The sequence below is a fragment of the Schistocerca cancellata genome, chromosome 3 (genome assembly GCF_023864275.1).
Source record: "Schistocerca cancellata isolate TAMUIC-IGC-003103 chromosome 3, iqSchCanc2.1, whole genome shotgun sequence".
NCBI classification, from domain to species: Eukaryota; Metazoa; Arthropoda; class Insecta; order Orthoptera; family Acrididae; genus Schistocerca; species Schistocerca cancellata.
Window position 1 is genome coordinate 42,430,939 of NC_064628.1, and position 15,837 is coordinate 42,446,775.

The 15,837-nt window shown below is 43.0% G+C and overlaps 1 protein-coding gene across 1 annotated transcript in view; it reads left to right on the forward strand.

The window, feature by feature from the left end:
* Positions 1-273: 273 nt before the first annotated feature.
* LOC126176880 (lipase maturation factor 2-like) overlaps positions 274-15,837 on the forward strand; it is an 89,893-nt gene continuing 74,329 nt past the window's right edge. The window contains exon 1 of the mRNA XM_049924080.1: positions 274-518. Coding sequence (XP_049780037.1) covers positions 425-518 — 94 coding nt within the window. The 5' untranslated portion in view covers positions 274-424. The remainder of the gene's footprint in view (positions 519-15,837) is intronic.

Sequence of the window (15,837 nt, forward strand, 5' to 3'; positions counted from 1 at the left end):
GCTTAAGAAATACACAATATTTCCTTTTTCTGTCCACCACGACTGACTACAGGCGATTGAATAGTAGCTAGTATAATGTATTTTGTACACGTCACAGTACAATTGCTTTAAAATCACTTATTGCTGACCAAAAAACTTACCAACTTAATGTAGGTTCATTGTAAGTAATGCAGTTGGTCTTCTCATCGACTTGTTTGCGTGTGGTTTGTGTTTGCGCGTGGGGTCAGAAGACAGGCAGTCAGCCGCAAGACGAGAAAAGGTTGGTGTCACTGCTTACTCTTAGCGTGGGTCAGCTAGAGGCGGGTGCAAGGCGGGCGTGGGTACTGGGCAGTGAGGGTAGAATGTGAATAGTGATTTGGCGCAGGTGACGTTTTAAGGACTGTTGTGCGTGTGTTTGTGTTTATAGTAAATTCCAGTTAGAACCATGGCGAATATTCGCTATACAAGAAATCTTTTTCTGCGTGGAATGAGTGTCGTGTATTTATTCGCATTCGCTTCATTGTATGTTCAGATTCCAGGTAAGAATCAGCATATTATGTTTCATGTTTTGGCAGTGTTTGATGTCAATAGTGTATTAGCTTTAAACTTACACAACATGCACGTTACATTCGTGTCTGAGACAGTTGGAAGTTATCACTTCTACCTTAGGCAAACTATTTTTGAGTGAATAAATTATTTGTGTTAATTTCCGTTACCCTAAAAAGTTTAAAGCCCCATGAGTTGATAGAGGTTTGTTGTAGCATATTTATGAAAAACCTGAATAGTTGTTATTACGGAGCGGTGTTTGTAGTGGGGGTTACATTTTTTTTCCAGGCCAAACTAAACTATACCGATGTCTATGAAAACTTCACTGATTAAGTCATATGCCGTTTCCGATACGTCTTCCTCGCTAACCACTTAACCAAGAAATAGCTTCGTTGCGCAGATTAACAACGTGAAATTGCGGTGACATGTTTCTTCGACGCTTATTTAGTTTGGAAGATTGACACGCTACCAAGCTAAAATTAGTGATCAAAGGCAGCGTTTGTTTAGAAATGGGTATGCTTATTACTTATAGCCTAGCCATGGGTGGGTTTTTAAGGGAAATTGAGCTGCAGCTTGCCCATTTACCTTCATAAGGCACTTGTGTCATTGAACGACAGCCGCACTTGGATTGAATATGTTGTATTCCATTGCAACCACTACAGTCGGAATATCTGTTTGGTACTGTGACGGAGTATCGACGTTGGGTAATGATAGGAGCCTATTGTACTATATTCCTATTGATGCCTCTTGCAGGCACTTGTTAAATCTGTAGGATCACACTTTTCTGCTAAACTATAAAGAAACTGGAAGATGTGAGGGAAATAAAATTGGAAACGTTTGTCTACTAATGAGGTCTTGACAACATCTCTCATTCTTTTTCCCCCTCCCCCCCTCTCTCCACTTATCATTAAAAACTGGTGATGTAATTCATTACTGTGACTTGGAATTTTGTCCGGATAGTAGCAACCCATTTGGTTTATAAAATGCTGAATACTGAAATGAAATGATTAAAATATGCGTTTGGGGGGGGGGGGGGGGGCGGGCGAAGTGCCGAACTTATGGCAATAGTTGTTAACTAAGAATTTAGAGATTATATTTCAACACTCTCTTAGTTGTCTTTCTATGTGAAAGCTTCATTGCACAGTATGTCAGTCTATAGCTTTACACTCGTTGTCATATTTTCTATTTACAGCTGTTCAGATACATTACACTAAGGCGTGAAAGCTATTTTGTGTTTAAAATATTCTTCTGCCTGATAGCTGGTAGCAGGGATGAGTTATTTTGACAGTTACTCAGTATGTTGACATTCTCTCTTGGTGCTTTTGCTTGTTTGTAAAAAAGGAAGTTCAGTGAGTAGCTGAAAAGTTGTTGTAATAGAACAATATATAGCCGCAGTATTGTGATTCTTATTAAATTTTTGGTTTTCAGCTTGGTTTAAACTGACACATTTAATCTGTTAAATATGAATTTACTCAAGTTAGATTGAATCTGGTACTCCCTGATTACGAAAGCGATATATAGTAGTTGATTAATCTGAAGGCACAAAATGTGGTTTCATCTGCCTATTTCAAGCTATAATCTTTGCCAGCCACTTGTCTGTAAAGTCCAACTCTACCTAAGACAGGTCATTTGCTCTCAGAGAATGAAGTGTAGTTCCATGGCAGAGTAAAAAATCTCTCTTTTATACATGTATCATTATGCTGTTTAGTTTTTATTCAACAATTAGATGACATAACATTTACAATTTTAGCGACTTATTTGTCTCTTTATTTGTAAACAAGTTTTTCATGTGGCGGGATAAAGGCATCTGGTAAATGCTGTTTAGTAAGTTCAGGATTAAGTAAACTGTTTAATACTTTGCAAATACAAGGGTTGGAACTTAAATAGTGGCAACTGTTTATTCACAACCAATACAAAAGAATTACATGTTTGCACCTGTTACTGTAGGCTACTTCAAAGTAGTCACCAGCATTGTGTAGAATCTGTTGCCAGCTATGTGGAAGGCGTAGTATATTGTTTGCAGAGCCCGTAGTATATAGGGGGCAGAGCCTGTTCTGTTGATGATGCGAATGGAGTGGTCTACTGCCTGTTGAATCTCCGGAACAGTTCTGAAGCGAATGCCACGAAGTGGCTCCTTTATCTTCGGAGTCAAATCAAAGTCACAAGGACTTAAGCCTGGGGAGTATAGTGAATGTTACAGTACTTCCCAGTCCCATTGACCGAACAGAACACCCACAGCTTGTGCTGTATGTGCCCACGCGTTGTCATGCAAAATGATGGGTGGGTTGCGCAGAAACTGTCGCTGCTTCTTTCGCAAGGCTGGTCGCAAGTGATGCTCCAAAAATTAACAGTAATACTGTGCATTGATGGTCTGCCATGCCCGATGTGTTACTGTTCGGTATGGCATTGCCGATTCCCCAAATGCCTCTTGAAGACCTTGAGGACACTGTCTTGCTGTACGACCTCTGGCACATTCAATCTTGATCCAACTCCGTTGTTCCTGTTTCGAAAACAGGGACACCGTACATTAGACCGCTCGCTCACAAGTGACTCTGTTTCCCTCGATTGTGAGCACGCTGGTGACGTGGGATGGGAAAGTCCATTTGCTCGGAGCTAAGGTAGCTATGTGAGCAATGTGTGCTATCGGTGACAGTAGTTGATTCAAATGCATAGTGTCTCCACAGCAGTGTTGCTACTATTTAAGTTCCAACCTACATATCTGATTTCTGAAAAAAGCTTGAATTTAACCAGTAGTTCGCCTAGGAATAGTGCTGTGCAGAAATTTAGTGCCAAAATCATCCAAGCAGTCTGCCAACACACAGCTGTTGAAACCGATATCGTGTATCCGTAATGTACCTATTAAGCAGAAATACTGATTGCATGTTTCAAAACAGTTTCCCTTTTGGGGAAAAAATACATATAATCAACGTATGGCAACTATGTAAATAGAAATTGACAATCGAAACATGAAATTGTAAAAAAAAATTACTTTGGGCTGTAGAAGTTTCTATTCTTACTGTGTGTGTGTGTGTGTGTGTGTGTGTGTGTGTGTGTGTGTGTGTGTGTGTGTGTGTGTGTGTTTGTTTGTTTGTTTGTTTGTTGAATATCTATTGTGTCCTCTGCAATAATATAGCTATTCTTGGTAATCATTTAATAGCAAAGTCTTGTCAGCTGTTTTATTTTAGAATTTTATTGTCTGTATACTCGGGTCATCTTGCTGTCTTTTCCGTAAGTATGGCCTTCAGTAATACAACTATTTGGTATAATGTTTACTGTGTCTAAGCACTGATGTTAGCATTGGAAACAAAATAATAAATTTTCAGAACCCAGTAGGAATAATGTTAGAGTAATTGGATCATAGAACTCCTTGTCCTGTACCAGTTGAAAGCAGCGCATACACAGTGGACCAATTCCAATGTAGTTATCCATTTGTTATTAAGGTATTGGCATTAATAAATTTCTTCTTTCATCCACATTCAGGACACTGCACATGCCTCTCCCCCACCCACCCCATCTCCCCCTACCCCAGATGCCCCCTCCACCACCCCCCCCAATCTAAGTAGGGGCTGTAATGTTGACAATTTAAGGTGTACTTCGTGACCCTAAGTGACTTTCCCCTATCACTACAGTGTATCTGGCAAATCCATGGAGCATATAACTAAGTAACCGTGAATAATGTATGAGGAATACTAAAGGGTCCTTAATTCTGGGTTTCGTAATACATAGGCCTAGTTTATTATTATTATTATTATTATTATTATTATTATTACTATTATTATCTTTAATTGGTTAGCTATGACTTGTCCCTTGGCTGTCCAGAAGAAATGCTGTACCAACCAATGTTTTGTACAGATAAAGTGCCCAGCATGACAGTGCACCCCTTGTAGACTCTAACCATTTTGCACTGCACATGCTTAAGAAGAGCTCTGCAAGAGACTTATTTCAGTTACACAGTCAGATGTAAGAAATACCCATTAAGAGAAAGACTCCAGAACATTCTAACTTTATGTAAAATTACCTGATTAATTGAAAACTTCCATTTGATCACCTATTGGTCAGTATCATGATGATAATGAGAAACAAAAGCTGGTCCAGAATTCTGAATTACGCTTTTAAAAATACATTTCATTGGATGATTATACTGTGCTTTGATGTTTCACTGCTGAACTTTCAGGATGTGATTTTGAATAAACAGCAGGGAGGTAACAATAATCATAGTAATAACAACAATATTCACCCTAATATGGAATGATTTGCAAAATTAACCCTTTTCCTAATAAGTGTGAATCAAGAATTTCTAATTCATCTACTAGTTCAGTGTAAAGGTGCCTTACCAGAGCTCAAGAGGTCGGACAACCAGCTAGCCGACCCATCCGATAGTTTGTGGACACTGGTGACTGCTTGGTGAACCCTAACTGCCTGCACTGCAGGAGTGTAGGCAGGTATCAGTCGTGGCAAGCTGGTAGAAGTTCGCTGGTTAAACTGACAGGTCTGGACCATGGACCCAAAAGTGAGTAAACTGCCCATACACAAGCAAGCGGGTCAGGGCGGACCCACTCCGTGAGCATCTCAGCAGACCAGTCTGGCTGTGTTTGCAGGCAAGGTCAAAGGGCAGGAATACAAAATAATAGATAAATGTGCCAAATGTATGCCTGTAGGCTAATGAATATATTCTGAACTTGGGTGTGATATTTGCAAAAAAAAAGGCATCTCTTCAAAACTTGATATTTATGGGGACGAACTGTTGATGGTACAGATATTACTGCAAGATTAATTCTCGGAACTGCTATCTTTATTGTAATGGGTGTGTGTATTAATTTGTATTAGGACCTGATTTTGTGTAACACCATTTGAGTATAAATAAAGATATTCTTGATTCAAAAAAGTTAGGTAGTTTCATGTTTCACAGATCATATGTATGATAAATTGTAATGATGTGGAATGAGTCATTTTATATTTAATTAAAAAGAATTTCATGCTTCACAGATCATATGTATGATAAACTGTAATGATGTGGAATGAGTCATCTTATATTTAATTAAAAAATTAATTTTATTAAAAAGTTACTTTTTAAATATGGCCACATGCTGATCACTTACTAGTGTTTTTATTTTCATTGAAAAGAAAAAAAATGTGTGAGTGATTCCTATCCACCATATTTCACCCATTATAATGATAGGGGTAAGTGATTAGAAACCAATTGCAGGATTGTACTAAGTACAACCTTAATATGGTATAATTAATGTAAGTTTTTCTTCTGATCTTGTAATTGTGTACATCTTTGAACCTTTTGAACTACATTGGATTATTGATTATTTACAACAATCCTCTTGAGGGAATAAATACACTGTGAAGCAGGAGTCAGAATGCCCAAAGGCTTAAACAAGTTTCTACGAGGTGATCTTGGGTGAGCACAGTCTAACATTGTTCTTACTGCCCCCCCCCCCTCCCCCCTGTATATATAATAGAAGGAAACATTCCACGTGGGAAAAATATATCTAAAAACAAAGATTTTGAGACTTACCAAACAAAAGCGCTGGCAGGTCGATAGACACACAAACGTACACGCAAAATTCAAGCTTTCGCAACAAACAGTTGCTTCATCAGGAAAGAGGGAAGGAGAGGGAAAGATGAAAGGATGTGGGTTTTAAGGGAGAGGGTAAGGAGTCATTCCAATCCCGGGAGCGGAAAGACTTACCTCAGGGGGAAAAAGGACAGGTATACACTCGCGTGTTGTATCTTGGAGATGGGATCTTAGCTCGATTGTGTGGCTTATAAAGATGGTTTAACCCTCTGCAAAGGAAATCCCCTCAGTCTCAAGGTGTGCTACATGCTGACGGGGTAGGTGACTGTAGAGACAAAATGTTGCAAGAGGAATCTGAGAAAACTGCCACACTCTTGTTTAAGGAACTTACTAAGACAAGTAAGGCTCTGCCTGGGTAAATATTTATTTCTCTCATGCATTGTGGGAACAAAATCATTCTTAAATTTCAAACTCAAACTCCCTATGGAAAATATGGACTGTTGTGGAGTAGTAACAGCCAAACAAGGGCAGGCCTGAGAAAACACAGTATTAGATTTATGGTGAAGTAACAGGGTACAAGTGTGCTAATATTCAATTATAATAGTTTAGAGAGAGTAGGGATTCTTTGAAAAAAATCTCTCCTTTCTACATTCATAAAGCTTTGGAAACAGGGAGTCAACAACTTTGAAATACCACTCTACTGGTCAAAACAGCTACAACGCAACGAGATCCAGTAATTTTTCGGATCCAAAAATTTATGTGAATATCCTAATGTAGTCTGAACACACAATGCCTTTAATATAGCAAGGGATTAGTCCCCTTCCATGATATATTGGAAATTAATCTGAAACAATTAGAGGAAAGAATGTTATGTTGGCGTCACATACATAAAGAACATTATGTGAGTAAAGCAAGTCAGTAACTAGAAAAAACTGTGGCATTCATTTGAATGCAGAGTGCCCTCATGTACCAGAATATATCCAAAGCTGCAGTTACCTGCCTCAAAAGTTAGAACCTATCTATCAGACTGTATGACATGTTTTAAGTGCCAAACATTTGGACATACAACTCCTGGTTGCAACAGTGACCTAGTGTGTGGGAGGTGTGTATCAAAGGCACAAGAGATACAGAACCCTGTACATCTCCTCCAAAGTGCAGTAATTGTTCGGTGAATCATCCCGTGTGAAACAAGGACTGTCACATTTATTCTGAGGAAAGGAAAATTCGGGCACTGAATGAATGCAATGAGGACAATCCCATATGGTAAAACTAAGAACACCTTAAATCATTAAATGCTGTAAAATTTCCAGAATTTGTTATTAAAAAACCATTTATCAAAAGTAACACCTCAGTCCAAACTCAAACATCAGAGTTGTACACAAATAGATGTTCTTGCAGCTGCACCTGCAAAGGGGAGGTTTCCTCTGAACCCACGAATGCTCTGAAACAAACAGGTCTTCCAAACACACACATTCACCATCAAGAAGATAACAAGTCAATATGTATATCACAGAATTTAAGTCCCCCTATGGGTCCGGGGGTCAGAATAGACCCAAGGCCTGCCTGCGACTAAAAGGAGTCTCTCATGTTTTGGCCTTTATGTGATGGTCTCCTGTAGGGTTTGACTTCCATTTTTTAAAATTTTCCCGAAAAGCGAGCCAATTGGGGAAGGGCGCCTTACATGGTGCATTGTGTCCATTGTGCATTGAGATCTTAGGCCACTTTCTCGTCATCACTTTGCAGTCCCACTCATTCTTCATTTCTTGGGCGAGGACACCTTCCTAGGTGCGTTTTCCACCATGCACTATGCAGTGTGATTTTCTGTGCCAACGATGACCATGGACTTCTTTGCACCTCATATCCAGGACAGTAGCCAGTCCGTTGTGGTGGGACTGCCATGTACCTTGTTGGTTGCAGCCCCCTGACAACACAGGGATCGCTCTGCTGATGATGCCTGCGCCGTTAACTCTCCACACATGCCGAGGAGTAGATGCCCATCACCCTGGGGCATCGGGACTCCCAGCAATGGCCATCCTGCCAGGTGGCCTTTGCTGCGGCTGGGTGGCGCCTGTGGGGAAGGCCCCTGGTTGGAGTGGGTGGCATCAGGGCGGTTGACACGCCATGAAGCGTAGTAAGTCATCTCCTGCTGGTGATCAGCTGCCAGCAGTCTCTTAAGTGGGAAAAGTCTAACTTTAATGCTAAGAAATGTGACCCCAAGACATTCCCGTCCCTGACCACATCATGGAAGAAACACCAGGCTAAGGATGGCAGTAAAGCTTATTCGCCCCGGTAACTCGTATGTATGAGAGTTGACGGGGAATTCTTCATGTCCAGGAAGCCTCAGTTTTTTTGTAGAGTATTTGGAGGACAAGTTTGGGGAGCTGGAGGGCTTGTCCAAAATGCACTCTGGGTCAGTTTTGATATAAAAAGCTTCCTCAGCCTAGTCACGGGCATTACTCACTTGCTTGTGTCAAGTTAGGCAATGTTTCTGTTACTATCACGCCTCATAAGAGCTTAAATATGGTCCAGGGTATTGCCTTCCACAGGGACTTTCTTTTGCAATCTGACGACGAGCTGTGCACCAACTTAGAGACGAGAAGTTCATTTAGTCTGGCGTGTCCATCGTGGTCCAAGGGATTACCAGGTTGCCACAGGTGCATTCATCTTGGTCTTAGAGGGTGAGACATTGCCCGATAGAGTCAAGGTGATGGTCTGCCCCTGTGACGTCAAGCCATATATCCCTCCCCCAATGTGGTGCTTTTAAGTGTTAGAAGTTTGCCCATATGTCTTCTCGCTGTACTTCCAGCCCCACCTGTCGAGATTGTGGACGTCCATCGCATCCTGATACTCCGTGTGCCCCGCCTCCCATCTGTGTCAGCTGTGGAGAGCATCATTCACCTTGCTCACCAGACTGCAGTATTTTACAGAAAGAGAGGGAAATTGTGGAATATAAGACCCTGGACCAACTGACCTACACTGCGGCTAAGAGGAAATTTGAGCACCTACATCCTGTGGCCACGATCTCCTCATTTGCCGCCGCTACGAGAACAATTGTCGCCTCATCAGTTCCTCGAATTCTTGTTGCCCCTCAGAACCGACCACACCTGCCCCCTTGATGGTGGGAGGCACTTCCCTCCCTGTTGCTCCCGCACCACCTACTTCGGGAGCAACACCCTCCAACCATTAGGGATTTCAGCCCCCACTTCTGAGCCAGAGAAGTGTAAGGCTTCTTCGGCTTCTCTCTCTAGGAAGGGGTCCCTTGGGTCACTCCCTTCCCAGGTTTCTGCTAATGGGAAAGATGACACCCACCAGTGGCTGAAGAGCCCAAAAGCTGCTGATCGTAGGGCTTTACGCTCAACCTCAGTCACAGAGACTGATTCCGTGAAGTGCCCACAGCCAGGGAAACCCAAGGAACAGTGCGAGAAATAGAAAAACAAGACCCCTAAGAACAAAGAAATTGTGGTGGCACCCACTCCGCCACTACCTGCAAGATCAGTGTCTGAGGATAAGGTGGAGATTCTGGCGTCCGCTGTGGACCTGGATCTTGCCGGACTTTTGTCACAATGGATATAGACTGCTCAGGCAAAAAGTTTGTGGCAGCAGGTGACCCTGAGGTGTAAACTGCCTCATTGGATGTTCCATGCCTTCCCAGTCTCACGATGTTGTCATCCTCCAGTGGAACTGTGGTGGTTTTTTCACCGCATGGCTGAGCTGCGGCAACTGTTAAGCTTGACACCTGCTTTCTGCATTGCTGTCCAGGAAACCTGGTTCCTGGCACTGTGGACCCTTGTCTTCCGTGGCTGTAAGGGATTTTACAGGAACCTTAACGACTATTATAGTGCCAGGTCAAGTTTGCGTTTATGTCCTAAACTCAGTGTGTAGTGAAGCTGTGCCCCTTCAAACCCCTCTTGAAGCTGTGGCTGTCAGAAAAGGACAACACAGGAAATAACTGTCTGCAATGTATATCGTCCTCCAGATGATGAAGTACCCCTGAATGTATTAGATGCACTGATTGATCAACTCCCTAAACCTTTCCTACTTTTGGGAGATTTTAACATCCATAACCCCTTGTGGGGTGGCACCGTGCTTACTGGCTGAGGCAGAGATGTCGAAACTTTACTGTCTCAGTTTGACCTCCACCTCTTAAATACTGGGGCCACAACACATTTCATTGTGGCTCATGGTAGTCACTCTGTCATTGATTCATCAATTTGCAGCCCAGGACTTTCCCATCTGTCCACTGGAGAGCACATGATGACCTGTGTGGTAGTGACCATTTCCCCATCTTCCTGTCACTGTCCCTGCGTCAGGCTCACGTACGCCTGCCCGTGGGCTTTAAACAAGGCGGACTGAGAAACTTTCACCTCTGATGTCATTGTCGACTCTCCCCCACATGGTAACATCGATGTGATTGTTGAGCAGATGACTACCACAATCATTTCTGTGGCAGAAAATGCGGTCCATGACTCTTTAGAGTATGCCCGGTGAAAGACAGTTGCTTGGTGGTCGCTGGAAGTCGCTGAAGCGATTACAGAGCGTCGGCGAGCTTTACGACATCATAAGCAACACTTTCCCTAGATCATCTGATACCCTTTAAGTGTCTCTGTACCCATGTACACCAGCTTATAAAATGATGGAAACAGGGAGTGTTGGGACAGGTACGTGTCGACCATTGGGTGCCATACGTCACCTTCCCAAGTCAGGACGAAGATCAGACGTCTTTTTGGGTACCAGACCCCAACAGGTGTCCCTGGCGTTACCATCAATGGCGTGCTATGTACTGATGCAAAGGCGATTGCCGAGCAATTTGCTGAGCACTGTGCTCGAGCCTCTGTATCAGAGAACTACCCACTAGCCTTTTGCACCCTCAAATCGTAGATGGAAAGAAAAGTCCTCTTGTCCACTACACACCACAGTGAACCCTATAATGCCCCATTTACGGAGTGGGAGCTCCGCAGCGCACTTGTACATTGCACTGACACAGTTCCTGGGCCGGATTGGATCGACAGTCAGATGATTAAGCATCTCTCATCTGACTACAAGCGCCATCTCCACGTCATCTTCAACCGGAACTGGTGTGATGGCATCTTTACATCGCAATGGCAGGAGAGTACCATCAATCCGGTGCTCAAACCTGGTAGAAACCCACTTGATGTGGATAGCTATCGACCCATCAGCCTCAACAATGTTGTTTGTAAGCTGCTGGAACGTATGGTGTGTCAGCGGCTGGGTTGGGTCCTAGAGTCATGTGGCCTCCTTGCTCCATGTCATAGTGGCTTCCACCAGGGGCGCTCTACCACTGGTAATCTTGTGTCCCTAGAGTTTGCCACCCGAACAGCCTTTTCCAGACTCCAACACCTTGTTGCCATCTAGTTTGATCTACACAAATCCTATGACACCTCCTGGTGACATAATATCCTTGCCACATTATACAGGTGGGGTCTCAGAGGCCCACACCTAATTTTTATCCAGAATTTCCTGTTGCTCCATACTTTCTGTGTCAAAGTTGCTGCCTCCCACAGTTCCCACTATATCCAGAAGAATGGTGTCCTGCATTGCTCTGTATTGAGTGTATCACTATTTTTAGTAGCCATTAACGGTCTAGCAGCAGTTGTAGGGCCACCAGATGACTTCTGCATTTCGTACTGTTCCACCAGTAATGGTGTTGCTGAGTGGTGCCTACAGGGAGCCATCCACAAGGCGCAGTCACGGGCTCTCGCCCATGGGTTCCAGTTTTTGGCTGCTAAGTCGTGTGCCGTGCACTTCTGTCAGCCTCGTACCGTTCATCCAGAACCAGAACTTTACTTTCACGACGATCCACTCACTGTAGTGGAGACATATTGATTTTTACGACTGGTTTTCAATGCCCAATTGACTTGGCTGTCTCACCTTTGACAGCTTAAACGGAAGTGCTGGAAGCACCTCAAAGCCCTCCGCTGCCAGAGCAACACCAACTAGGGTGCAGATCACTCTACTCTGCTGCAGCTCTACAGAGCCCTTGTTCAATCCCGCCTCGACTACGGTAGTGTGGTTTATGGTTAGGCAGCGCCCTCAGCATTGCGTGTACTCGACCCAGTGCACCCCTGTGGTGTTCGCCTAGCAAGGGGAACTTTTAGAATGAGTCCAGTGACAGTGTCCTGCCCCTCCTTTGGACATCAGACGTTCACAACTGCTCACCAATTACATTGTACACATTCGTAGTTCTCCTGAGCAACTGAATTACTGTATCCTTTTTCCACCCATGGCAGTTCATCTCCCGAATCGGCAGCCCAGGTCTGGGCTAACGATTTTGGTTCGCTTGCGATCCCTTCTGTCTGAACTGGGGCTCTTCCCTTAACCACCTCCCTTCCAGGTTCGTCCGCATACACCTCTATGGTGTACACCTGGGCTGCAGATTCGTCTGGACCTTTTGCATGACCCTAAGGACTAAGTTGTTCCTGCCACTCTCCGCTGTCACTTCCTCTCGATTCTTGACATTTTCTGGGGATCTGAAGTGGCTTACACCGGTGGCTTGATGGCTGATGGTCATGTTGGCTTTGCCTACGTCCAGAGGCCATTTGGAACAGCATTCCGTGGCCATCTCTCGTGCACTCCAGTATATCCATTCATGCCCTGGGGAATCGTTTCTTCTGTGTACTGACTCCTTGATCAGCATTCAAACTATTGACCAGTGCTACCCTCGCCGTCCTTTGTTAGCGTCCGTCCGGGAGACCATCTGTGCCCTGGACCGGTCCCGTCATTCGGCGGTATTTGTGTGGACCCCAGGACACGTCGGCATCCCAGGCAACGAATTGCCGACAGGCTACGCGGAAACCACTTCTGGAGATGGGCACCTCTGAACCTGACCTGTGTTGTGACTTATGCCGTAGGGTTTTTTGGCTTTGGGAGACAGAATGCCTCTCACAGGAAGTCAGTTGTCCTCTGCCGACTCGCAGTGGCCACGCTTCGGTGACCCACAGTTACCTCCTGCACTATGAAGACCCGCCTGAGTGTTGATGCGGCGCCCAGTTGACAGCAGTGGGCCATATTCTAGTGCACTGTCCCGCTTTGACTGCCCAGTGACGAAATCTTGGGTTACTGGGCTCGTTGCCGCTAATTTTATCTGACAACACCTCATCAGCTGATTTAGTTTTACATTTTATTCGTGAGGGTGGGTTTTATCATTTGAGCTAAGTTTCAGTGCATGTCCTTTGTTCCTCTGTGTCCCAACCTAGTGCTTTTAGGGTGGAAATTTGAATGTGTTGCAGAGCAGCAGGCTTCTCCTTTTTTTTATTCTCGTGGTCAGCCAGACATGGTAATCTGCTTTGTTGTTTTAATCTCTTCATCCCGTTTCTTGTTTTTCTGTGGTTTTCTTGTCTCCTTTTGTCCATTTATGTGTTTGTTGCCCTTCACCGTTCTTGTGATTTTTCCATTAATTCTGTTTTGAGTTTGTTCGTTTTATTCTCGCACTTGTGGCATTGTTGTATTTGGAACAAGGGACTGATGACCTCGTAGTTTGGTCCCTTTCCCCCTCTTTTAAACCAACCAACTTCAGTGGCTGGAGGATTGGGCACAAGAAAAAAGGTTTTTTTGTATATAAACAGTATGTATTCATTTGAATCATAAATGTTAAATTTTTAATTAATTAGAACTGTGTTTCAATGGCACAATTCCCCATTGTAATCATTCGGTTAGGTTCATGGGCCTCATATTTTATCAATGCACTTGTGGTGCCTTAAAATGAGAGCATGTAACGTCTTAAGCATTTTATAGTGTCTCAGTGGAAAAGTCTGGGGTTCAGACATATACAGCCTGCAGCAATTTTATAAAGCATTCATCCTGCCAATTTAGATTATGGATGTACAATTCATGGTTCAATCTGACCTTCATATATGATGATATGACACAGTATACGATGGTATAGGGGTTAATAGAACAACTCTTACACCTGTCCTCCTCCATGCTGAAGCTTGTCTCACCAGTGGCTGTCTAAGATTAGTCCTTGACAGTGAAACATGGCTTCAAAGATAAGGTGGTCAGAGGATCTCTAGTGTCCACTATTATTACTCACCTTCCAGTGGAGCGACTATTCTTGAACCCCTTCAAGCTATAAAGTAGTTAGGAATCAGGCAAAGAAGCTTTTAGTAAAGAACAGTATAGGAAATACCAGAGTTATCCCAGAGTATTTGAGTAAGCATTCAGCTTGGCTGATAAAATAAGACAAAAAAAATTTAAATTACTTGCTTAGAGAAAGTCGAATATGGCACTGTTGGACACTGTAATTAACCATTGTTTTTAACAGATGGTTCCAAGCATGGGGACATGGTGGCTGGTTCCACAGTTTTCCCTCATAGCATCCTAAAGATTCACCTTCAACAGGATTCATTATCTTCAGTATGGAGTTGTACGCAGTCTTGATGGCTCTCAAGCAGACACGGTGTGCCTATATGAAAATGTTCCTGATAGACTCTTGATTCCCAAAGCAGTCTACAGAGCTTTCAGAGAATGTATCCAGGAAAGAACCTTCTCCAGAACATCCTGTTCTCTCTACAGGAGCAAGGTAAAGGGTTGTCATTCTGTTTGGTACCAGGACACATCAGAATTCGCAGTAATGATAATTCATACATGGCATGATGGGAATTCAGCAACATCATGTGAAGTCCCCATATGCTAGTATGACACTGGTTATGGCCGTGAAGGGTATGTGGAAACCAAAGTGGTTGGAAATGAGTGAAACTAAACATTGGACGATTTAAAACAGACTACCTGACCATGTCTTACTTCTGTCTAGTCACATGGTTGAAACAATATCATATTAATTCTTCTTCATTTTGGGCATTACCATTTGGCTCACAGCTTCATCCTTCATCACAAAGAGCTGCCAAAATGTAACACACATGGTGCCACTAGAAAATGTGCTATATTTTAACTGAATGTTGTTTGTATGCTGGCCTTAAGCCATTAAATAGTTTGGCTCAAGAAATGCCCTTGGGTTTAAGTGATGATTGTAAGAGTGTAGCACTGGTTTTAAAATTTTGTGATAAATTGGGACTCATCCTCAAGTTGTTGAGGAGCGGCCTTTAATGATTGAGTGGCTGCATAACTGTTTTTCATGTTAGTGATCAGTCGGCCACTTGTACCTGGACAAAGGTTTCGTGTTTTTATCCAAATAATCCTCATTTTGTTATATGATTCACCTGCAAACCCTTATTATGTCTTCAGTGTCTCATTGAAGAAAGTGGTTGGCTTGCTGTAAAGCTGGTGTTACCGGAAGTATTTCAATGATGTGAACCACAAAATAATTACTGTGGCTTCCTACGTTTGTTCGTCATTGTAGACAATAAATGACCAGTTTCAGTTGTCACATAGTACATTGTACAGAAGCAAGCACTTTCACAATCCTACAAAACATTGACTGTGGCAATAAAATCACAGTGCACTTTCATACATAAAGTCTAATGGAACAGCATCACCACAATAGTTGTAGTTTATACTGTTTGTTAACAAATCAAGTTTCCAGCTAAACATCACACAAATGCACAGATGTTCATGGCATTAGCAAAAATATGTGACTGTAATAAATGTTACCCACTGAGTGACTCAAAGAAGTGAATATAGTACATGTTAGTACAAAGATGCTAATCATAGGAATGTATGCTGTATATTTGCATGGAGATTTTAGTAATTTATTTCATGAAGAAATATTTTGTAAGATATGTAGTGCTTGATTTGTGACGTTACGCTCTAGTTCACTGTACCAATACCTCTTTTCTCCCACAAATCATGCACTGAAGGCACCCACGATATTA